At 46.3% G+C, this 10,697-nt stretch overlaps 1 protein-coding gene across 1 annotated transcript in view; it reads right to left on the reverse strand.

Moving 5' to 3' along the window:
• The window catches only part of SEZ6L (seizure related 6 homolog like), a 92,763-nt gene extending 86,821 nt beyond the window's left edge, over positions 1-5,942 (reverse strand). Inside the window, exons 1-3 of the mRNA XM_025399159.1 lie at positions 5,066-5,942; positions 3,812-3,945; positions 1,202-1,394 (exon numbers count right to left, since the gene is read on the reverse strand). Of these exons, the coding sequence (XP_025254944.1) occupies positions 1,202-1,394; positions 3,812-3,945; positions 5,066-5,270 (532 nt within the window). The 5' untranslated portion in view covers positions 5,271-5,942. The remainder of the gene's footprint in view (positions 1-1,201; positions 1,395-3,811; positions 3,946-5,065) is intronic.
• Between the last annotated feature and the right edge of the window lie 4,755 nt (positions 5,943-10,697).

Consider the following 10,697-nt stretch of genomic DNA (forward strand, 5'->3'; position numbering starts at 1 on the left):
GTCTGATCTCTCCTGCAGCACAGAATATCTGTATTCTCAGTACTGATTAGGAGGAGTACATTCACGTTCACAATTCAAATTCCTTTTTGTTGTTGCTTTTAAATTCACAACAACAGCAAAGGGAAGTATCCATATTGAAAGGCTGTGATGAAGTGGACACTCCCCTATACAGTCATCCACCTGTTTCAGAAACAGGTGAGAGAAAAGTTGAAAATGAGTTATTGTTTTCAAATGTCTGGACGATTTGATACAAAACATGATGACTCTCAATATCTGGTTGCATGGTTCACGAATCCACTTTCCATTCAGATATTTCAGCAGTTGGTAAGTATCCAAGGGAAAGTTCCTGGGTGAGGCAAAGGAGACCTGAGGTCATGGGAACTGCGCAGGAGGAAATGGGGTGGAGGGAGAGGGGAAGAAAAGAGGAAGAAAAAGGGGGACTAGGAAAGGAGAGAGAGAGAGAGAGAGAAGGGAGGGAAAATAGAGGGTGGAAAGGAAGAGAAAGAGTGGAGGAAATGAAGAAACACATAAGAAAAGAGGGAGGAGAAAAGAAGGAAGGAGAAAGGAAGTAAGAGAAGAGAGGAATGAACAGAGAGGAAAACAGAGGAGACTTAGGAACAGACCAAAAGGAAAAACAATAGAGGAAGAAGAAAAGAGAGAAGGATCCTGTTAAGGCTCTTTATCAGGAGTCTGTGGACGCACAGGGGATCTACATATTGAACTCAGGGCCTGCCAATTTGAATGAAGGAAAGTTACTTGCTTATTTTCATTAGCCTCTACCTTAGCTGTGCTATTTCCTGACAACAAACTGCAACATTGTAGTAGAACCTGTGACTTTGACACCAAGAGAAACCACAGATATTTTTCACATCATAATGGATATCTCAACATATTTCTTATGCTCCTTAGTACTTTGAAAAGTCAACAGTTATAAGAACTACTAGAAGATATTGTTTAATGAATTAATAAAAAGCACATAGATTAAAGCATCATAGATTATAACAATATTTTGATAACTGCGATTCAGTAATACTGTTTTCTTTAAACTTGTATATATTTTATTTTATACTTTAAAAAACATTATTGTGAGAAGGGGTTTGTGGGTTTTACCAAACTGTCAGAGAGGCCCCTGAAACAAAAAGTTGTAAAATCCTTTTCTCCAGAGGGAAACTGAGGCTTGTCAGCCTTGGCCTGATCCTACCCTGGTAGTGTAGCTGGAAGGTCCCAAGGCCGTCATCCTGGAAGGTCCGGAAGTAGACGGAGATGGTGTTGGTGGGGCTTCGGATTACCTGACCCTCCACCAGGAGTGTCTGGTTGGCCAGGACGGTCAGGGTAGGGCCATCCACCCCGCGGATGGACAGCAGTTCCCCCTCGGACAGGTTCACACTCTTCACCTGGGAACAGGCAGAAGCAGACAGAGAGAAACTCTGAGTTGTGTTTGAGACAGAGCCCTCTGAGGTTGCAAAGATGTCACTGAAAAGTGGCCCAGGCACTGATAGCCCCTGGTCAATGGGACCGCTGGGCCCCATAGCCAGCCCACAGAAGCCCTGGGAACATCAAGATCCCTCTAATTTCCCCGGAATCCAAGGGGATAGAGTGAAACCAAAGTGCAAGGCAGAGGCATTGCAAGGGACTTGCAATGTGAGGCCCCCATTGCTATGTCCTGTAAGAGGGGTCTTTGGCAGAGGCCCTGGATGCTAGCGGGTGGGATACATTGTCCTGGAGCTGGTAAGTGGAGGCAGCATTTGGATCAGCTTGTGCTTGAGGTCCAATCTCCAGGGAGCCGGGAGAGGCATTCCACCAGAATGTATACTCTCCAAGGATAGGGATTTCTCCATGCTGTTCCATGTTTCCAGTGCCTAGAATAGTATCTGGCACATATTAGGTGCTCAGAAAATATTACAGAAAGATTGAATATGTTCTTCCATTTTCTGCATAAATTGGTAAGTGAGGGGTGGAGTCCTCATTTCTAGGGCACTCTCTGGCCCACTCTCTTATCCTCCCAAATGGTGGCTACAACTGCAGGACAATCAACCCCTACCTCAAAGGATCAGGCGCTTGCTTTGCCATTTACACTCTGTGGGATATGAGAAGAAATAAGGGAGATACTTTAGTTGTATGCAGGGAGGCTGAACAAATGGTATGTGCATGTGTGTGTGTAAGGGAGACTTTAGTCAGGTTTCCATGCCCAATTTGAAGACTTATGCTTTTATGAGTAGGGTTTGGAATTTTAGTTTCTCTGCCTCTCCTCTAAACAGGGCAGGCCTTACCCACAAGCTCTTCTTCCTTCAGGCCTTATATCTTATCCTCTTTTCTCTTGGATGAACTCCTACTCATTCGCCAAAGCCCCATTAAAATTGCCCTCATCTATGAGACCTTCCCTGATTGCCAAGGAGTTTGCCTGTCCCTTTGCTGTGATTCTACAACATCCTCTGTAGACACCAACTAGAGTCCCTATTAAATGGCATCCTATGTATTTCTCTTTTAGGGCAGGCATTGCATCAATTTTTTATATCAATATATTCTCCTGTATCAACAGCTTTGCCTGGCACATAGTAATTGCTCAATGAATGAATGAATACTGTGCCTGGTAAAAGGCTCCACACAGTGTTGGACACATAGTGGGTCCAATACTCTTCATGACATGGAAGAAAGGGTTCATTAAGCACTAGAATCATCTGGACTGCAGATTTTCTCCAGTTTATTTTAATTCCATGAACAATTATTAAGCACCGACAGTGTGCCACACACTGTGCAAAGCTCTGGGGTCTGCAAAGACTACAGGTTCTACTGCTGAGGGGCCTACCTTTTATTTTTGTAAAAACAAAAACAAAACCAAAAACCCTTCCTAAGGTAAGGTCATACACCTGCCCCAGCTCAGAAACTTCTGACGGCTTTTTATTTCCCATGAGAAAAAGGAACATATTCAGGGTGATTAGCATACTGAAGATAACGGATAACATGCACTGCATGGTCGCGATTTCTGCTGGGCTCTGGCCAAATGGTCTCTCTCTCTCTCCTCTCTCTCTCTCTCTGCTGGACTGTGGCCAAATGCTCTCTGCATTGTCATATTTTCTGCTCCCTCAAATTTTAAAAAGCAGTAACATTATTCCTATTTTATTGATGGGGAAACTGAGGCTCAGAGAGGTGAATCTCCTTGCTCAAAGTCACGCAGTTTTAACCGGAAGAGGTAGGACTTAAAACCCAGATGTTTGAGCATTATGCCATCCTGCTTTTTCTCTCTTACTGTGTGGGCAAAAGTTTAAGAATAAAATGTTCTAATAACCAGAAAATGAAAGAAAGCAAGCAAACAAGCAAGCAAGAAAGAAAGAAAGAAAGAAGGAGAAAGAGAAAGAGAAAGAAGCAAGAACACAAGCAAGCAAGCAAAAAAGAAAGAGAAAGAGAAAAAGAAAGAGAGAGAAAGAAACAAGCAGGCAAGCAAGCAAGCAAGAATCAAATGAATCAGGTGGAGCTTCCGTGTGTGTGTGTGTGTGTGCGTGTGTGTGTGTGTGTGTGTGTGACAGAGAGAGAGAGAGAGACAGAGAGAGAGATAAGCAGAGTATCAACGGATTTTCCTTCTGGGAAATGCCTCAGAATTTGTCAGCATGTCCCTTCCATCCCTACCAAGATATTTCAGCGAGGCATTGAGTTAAGAACTCCTACTCATTCGCCAAAACCCAGCTAAAGTTGGCCTGGTCGAGCAAAGACGGAACCAAACTGGTTAGCATAACAGTAAGCCTGACTCATGCAATCCTCTTGAGACTTCCTGCTAGAAGAGGCTGCCTCTTGTGAGATACCCTCCTGGGGTTACCTGGAGCTCCACCCCGTAGCCAGTGTAGACTGTCACGTTGTATGTGCACTCCAGAAAGTTGTTGAGGGGCAGCGGTGGGTAGTCGCTGGAGTCAATGTACCCCTCAGGATTGGAGAAGCTCACACTGCAGAGAGCTGGAAGGAAGGACTTTAATTAGGACACCAAAGACAACTTGGATGTAAGCTCAACCATGGGCTGTGGGGTGGAATGGGGGCTTTAGGGGAACCTGCATTTTGCTGTTCCCATCTGTCCTTCTGCTGTTAATTCATCAGCTCCAGAATCGACATGATAATAAAAATAGCAATAATTGATGGGAATGATCGCTTACTATATCCTGCTAGGCACCATTTTAGCCAGTCAACAGGGGTGACCCCACTCATTCTCATAGGGACGGATAATATTTCATCCCCATTTTACAGGGAAGTAAACAAAAGCTCAGAGAGGGGCCGAGCTCAAACAGCAAGCAGGATTTGGACCCAGAGCTTACATGCTTTGAAGGGTGGCCACATTGCACTTGTCCAAAACCCATGTATGCTTGACAACTGGGGGTCCCTCTCCCATTTTAAAGATGGTAGAGAAGACTGGAGCACAGAAGAGCGTTTTGTCAAGTCTAGAAAACACATGCGATGCTAAAGGTAATGTACTTTGAAAAGGCTAGTGGCTTTGAAGCAGGTTAAATGAAGAATTCTGTTCCAAGATGAAAAGATTTTGAATCTTGTTCATTAGCTGTGTGACCTTTGGCAGGTTGTTTGGGGGACTCAGGGTTTCAGTTGTCTCATCTTTAAAATGGGGATGTTAGCTGAGTGTCCTGGCTCATGCCTGTAGTCCTAGTGCTTTGGGAGGCTGAGGTGGGAGGATTGCTTGAGCCCAGGAGTTCCCCAGCCTGGACAACAAGCAAGACCCCCTTTCTACAAAAAAAAAAAATTAGCTGGACATCATGGCGCATGCTTGTAGTCCCAGCTACTAAAGAGGCGGAGGCAAGAGGATCACTTGAGCACAGGAGTTTGAGGCTGCAGTGAGCTATGATAGTGCCATGGCACTCCAGCCTGGGTGACAGATCAAGACCCTGTTGCTAAAACAACCCCCCAAAACAACAACAAACAAATGAAATGAGGCTGTTAATTCTGAGCCACAGGGCGAAGCTCATAGTCAATGCTCAATAGACAGTAACTGATGGTAGGGCTTGGGCTTCTTGAGCATAGTGAGTGCCTCACGGCTGTTTCTGGAGGGCTTCAGAAGTTGGGGGCTGCATACCTGGTGCCTGCTCTGTGGTGATGACCGTGGTGGTGATAATGGTGGAGGTAGTGGTCTCCTGGCTCTCTTCTGAGGCTGACCCAGTCAGCTCATTCTCACCTTTGTCCATCAGGGCCATGGGGCTGGTGTCCTCTTGTGGGGCCTCCTGGGCCATGTCAGGCCCAGGTTCCCCAGGTTCTGACCTCTGGGGGAGCGTGTGGGCCATATAGGGCTGTGAAGTGAAGGGGGAGATTTGCAGGGGTGCGGGTGTTGTGGGGACTGCACTCTCCTTTCTGTCCAGCCAGAGGGGCACTTCTGATGCCTCCTCAGAGGCCACGATAGGGTCCGGGTCCCCCGGTGGGCCAGGCTTCTCTGTGGAGGAGGAGAGGAGACCCAGGCCCTGGGACGCTGGCTGGGACCCCGCCCTTTGGACAGTGGCTGCGGAGGTGGCCTTGGGCCTCAGCTGCGTCCTGGCGGAGTTCACCTGCTTGAGCGAAGGCAGTTTCTTCTTGGGGGGCAACGCGTGCTTGGGGCGGGCCTCCTCTGGAAGCAGCAGTGACAGGGCTGGGGTGTCGTGATGTGCAGAGGGTACGGTCCCATCCAGCTCCAGCTCTCCCAGCACTTCCCCGGACTGTGAGGAACTGGGGGGTGCAGTTACCAGTCTCTCTTCGGGGTGCTCTTTGCCAGGACTGCCTCTCTCCAGGGCTCCTGAGGGCAGGAGGTAAGGACTCTCGGGAAGAGCGTCTTAGAAGAGGAGAAAAGACACCAATTAGTTTGGGGAGATTTAGGACCTTCACCTGCTGTCAGACTCTGAGGGTGGCCTCCTAAGGGCGGTGCCCAAGGCTCGTCAGGCTGGCCTTTAAACCAACTCCTTCTTTCTCTGTCCCTCCCTTCATTTCTTTTTTCTCCCCCTTCCCTCTCACCCTCTTCCTCTTCTTTCTTCCTTCTTTTCCTCCTACCCTCCCTCTCTCTCCTTCCTACCCTCCGTCTCTCTCCTTCCTTCCTTCCTTCTTCCTCCTTTTTTCTTTCTTTCTTCCTTCCTTCTTCCTCCTTCCTCTTTTCTTTCTTTCTTTCTTTCTTTCTTTCTTTCTTTCTTTCTTTCTTTCTTTCTTTCTTTCTTTCTTTCTTTCTTTCTCTTTCTTTCTTTCTTTCTTTCTTTCTTTCTTTTCTTCTTCCCTCCCTCCCTTCCTCCCTCCTTCCTTTCTTCTTCCATTTTTCTTTCTTCCTTCCTCCTTCATTTCCTTCCCTCATTCCTCCACTTCCTTCCTTCCTTCTTTTTCCTGAAGACTTGGGCTTGATCATGCCAGGACTGAGTTAAGCATTAGGAGTATAGAAACAAAAAGCACAGGGGTCTCACTGCCTGGTTGTATATGTACTGGGAAGGGGGATGGGAAAGTAGACACAATCATATTTGATATGATGAATGCTTGGAAAGAGAAAAGCTTGTGTGCTAGGAGGACAGAGAAGACAGGCCCCTAACCCCGTCTGCAGGACAGGCCTGCTGTGTACAGTTGGGCAGATTGCTCCCTGTACAAAGACATGCGGCGGCTAAGGGGATGAGTGGAGATGGACACCAGGCCACACTCTCTTTTCCAAGCTGTGTGCTCTGGCTGGGCTTGTTAGGGGGAGCAAAGTTTTTTTTTAAATTCAAGTTTTAATTTTAAGTTCTGGGGCACATGCGCAGGATGTGCAGGTTTGTTACATAGGTAAACATGTGCCATGGTGGTTTGCTGCACCCATCAACCCATTGCCTAGTTATGAAGCCCAGCATGCATTACCTGTTTTTCCTAATGCTCTCCTTTCCCCCACCCCAACCCCCAACAGGTCCCAGTGTGTGCTATTCCCCTCCCTGTGTCCATGTGTTCTCATTGTTCAGCTCCCACTTGTAAGTGAGAACATGTGGTATTTGGTTTTCTGTTCCTGCCTTAGTTTCCTAGGGATAACGTCTTCCAGCTCCATCCATGTCCCTGCAAAGGACATGATTTTGTTTGTCTTTATGGCTGCATAGTATTCCACGGTGTACATGTACCACATTTTCTTTACCCAGTCTATCATTGATGGGCATTGGGTTGATTCCACATCTTTGCTATTGTGAATAGTGCAGCAATGAACATGGGCATATGTGTACCTTTGTAGTAGAATGATTTATATTCTTTTGGGTATATACCCAGTAATGGGATTGCTGGGTCAAATGGTATTTCTGGTTCTAGATATCTGAGGAATCTCAGCACCATCTTCCACAATGGTTGAATTAATTTATATTCCCACCAACAGTGTAAAAGCGGGGTTGGGGGAAGTAAATTTTAAACTGAAAGAGTGTAAGAGTGACCTTGTGGGAGACACGGAAATATTTTAGGATTCAGAATCACGAGGCAGATTCAGAACAGAGGCCTGTGTGAAGACCCACGGAGGTTTGGAGGCTGGGCAGAGGTGGGCACAAAAGAATTGGAAGGGGTTTTGGAGCACAAGTGGAGGGTACAGGGGATAAAGCTGGTATGATAGGGAGACAGGGGCCAGGCCCTGGAGGGCCTTGTATACCTTGCAAACTTCTTGTAATTCGTTTTGTTTTTTCTTGAGACGGATCTCACGACGGCTGGTTGCAAACTCCTGGAATCAAGTGATCCTCCCACCTCGGTCCCCATCCTTACGATTTATTTTTGTCTTGAAGGTAAAATCATTTAGTCATTTTAAAGAAGGGCTGGCCCAGGTGGCTATCTGGAAGAATGGTGCTGGAAACCAGCATTGTTTGCTTTTTAAAGACCCAGTTCTGCCAATTGCTGGTTAACGACTTCACTTTCCGAGCCTCAGTTCCCTCAGCTGTCAAATGGGGCTATCATTTCCTGTTTCCTGGGGTTGCCATCATTCAGCGAGTTGATGTGTGCAAAGCACTTAGGACAGCGCCTCACCCGTAGTGAGTGCTTAGCAAATGCCAGCTGCCGTCACGGTTTTTACTCTTGTCATTGCAATCACAGCCCCTCGGCAGGAAACTGGAGCAATCAGAACATCCCCGTGATGATGTCTAGATAGAGAGGAATTACATCACGGGGACAAAGGCCCTCAGACTGATAGCTGTCCTTGTCGATTTTCTGCAGAGAGACACTCGCTCAGCTACAGTCTCTAGGCCCTCCAGTGCTGTCATTTAAATTTATTTCAGCAGTCGTTGGAGAGGCTCATTTACTTTCATGGAGTTGGCGGCAGTGGCTTAATCTATATAGACTGCAACAGTTTGCAACTGGCATCAACAAATGTTCCTGTTGTGTAACATTGATTACCAGCCAGTGTTCCTTCCAGGCCGCCAGTGATGCTGGGCCAGGAGTGGGTATCTGGGAGCTGCGTGAGTGGATGGTATTAGGGCAGGTCAAGGTCATTCAGGCGTCAGGCAGATTTCCTAGTCTAAGATGGGGAGTAGTGAAGCTTCAGAGTTAGGGTTCAAATCCTGCCGGTTACAGTTACAAGCTGAGTGAGTCTGGGCAAGTCCTTGAAACTTACTGAGGTTCAGCAGCCTCTTCTGTATAATGTATAATATAATTCTATCTACCTTGTTGGATTAGACCAGACGTGGATCTGCCCCAAAGCAATGGCTTTTATGCTCACTGTTGCTTTTCTAAAATGATTGATGTTGACCATCTTTGTAGACAGTGGAGTGAAAAGAGGGGGAAGGGACAAAAAGACAGGGGGAGGGGAGGGGTCAGGACACCCAGCTTCCAAGACCCAGCTGTGGTACAACACAAAGTACTTGGATACAACCAGGAGCTGGGGGACCTGGGTGGTGTCCTATCTTGGCCACTATTCACTAATATGACTCTGCACGGGTCTCCTCTTCTCTCCATCTCCTCTATGTGTCAAAGGGGCAGCCAGACTGCATATGATGGAAGAGCCTTTCTAGCTCAGACATTGTTGGGTTTTTGAAATGACCAGGGAATTGACAATTGTTCTTAGAGCCATTTGTTAACCCTGCTAAATTGGGGAAGGTAACTGCTGAATCCCAACAGGGCGTTTTATTTATTTATTTATTTTTTGGATTATCTGGCCAGCCAGCTCTTTTACAAACATTACCCCTTGATTATAAGCAGGAATGAGACAGAGAGAGACAGACAGAGAGAGAGGGAGAGAGAGAGCATGATTGGGAGCACACGTTGTGTCATCTGCACACAAGGAGGTGACCAAAAGCGCATCAATTCACCTTATCCAAAATAACAGTGATATTTATAATGTTTTAGTTTTGATTGCTTTGTTGAGTGATGAAGAGGGCTTTGCATCCATTGCCTCATTTTTAATTCTTTCTCAACCTTATCAGGCAGAAATTATTGTTCCTATTTTCTGAATGATCAAAGTGAGGTTTTGGGATGTTAAATCACTTTTTGAGGTCACACAGCAAAGGTGGGTTTCAAATCTCAGTTTTTCTGACCCCAAAGACCATGCTACTAGCTCTCTTAAGAAATATGGGGTATTGGTGTCATTTGGCATCCTCCTCCTCCGTTTAAATCAGCCTCTTTCCTTTCCCCCTCATTTTGTTTGTCTCTGTTGGGTGGGCTAGAGTGTTTTTCTAATCTCCAACCCCACCCCTGCAGAATTCAGACCCACCACATCTGAATCTCCAGGGCTGGGTCTTGGGAAGCTGATGATTGAAAAACTCCTCTGGTAACTTTTATTATCAGGGTTGTCAGGGAAGTTTGGGAACATGTGAACCCACCTGACTTACTACGTGTTCCTCATCTGTTTTGTCTTCTAAGTGCCTGAGGATGCAGGTAGCAGGAAACAAAGTATGGGTTTGTGCAGCAGGTGGTGACTCTTTGACTCTTTCAAGGCTTGTGATCTCCTCTAGCAATCCCAGTCCTCCAAGACCCAAATACAGTCAAAGGAACAGAAGGAAATGCAAGAAAACAGATTCCCTAATTGGCTCCCTCTTCACAGCTGCTGTTCTTACTCTCTGGGTCCCCCAGGGTACAAGGGTGCTAACCACAGCAGCTATAAAGCACTTTAGGAAGGAAACCCAGCTGGGTCCGGAGTCAGCCTTTTCCCACTGAAAACCTGACCATCAAGGAGAGTTTCGTATCCACCAGATAAATTCATCTCTCAGTCCCTACCATGCCCTTTTCCTTAATCATACACAGGCTTGGATCTTGCTAGCTGGCTCCAAACTTAAGGCCAAGTCCAACACAGATGATATGCATCTGTGGTCTGCAACATAGGCAGCCCACAGGCCTCATTCTTAGCCAGGATGTTGGCCAGATTAGTGCCGTGCAAAACCAAGTCCCATTGGGAATTAGCGAAAATTGTACTTCAGGGCCTCAGCAGGAAACTGGAACAATCAGAATACCCCCATGATGATGTCCAGATAGAGAAGAATTACGTCATGGGGACAAAACTCCGTATCCAGCAACTTTATAACTTGCTCCAATAGCCTTGTTTTTCTTGGTGTCCGATGACCACTGAGTTAAATTAACTCATTTTTTTTCAGACATTTAAAATTTTCAAACACGATAGTCACATTTATCTGATTCTTCCTTTATTATGTACATACGGAGCTCTACTCAAATGCGGTAAATCAATCAATCAAAGTGTTGGGTGTTCACTTTCTCCTACGGTTGACACTCGACACAAGAGAGTGAACATTCTAAGATATGGCCCCTGCCCTCAAGGAGTCAGGAAA

The sequence above is a fragment of the Theropithecus gelada genome, chromosome 10 (assembly GCF_003255815.1).
Source record: "Theropithecus gelada isolate Dixy chromosome 10, Tgel_1.0, whole genome shotgun sequence".
Classification (NCBI taxonomy): Eukaryota; Metazoa; Chordata; class Mammalia; order Primates; family Cercopithecidae; genus Theropithecus; species Theropithecus gelada.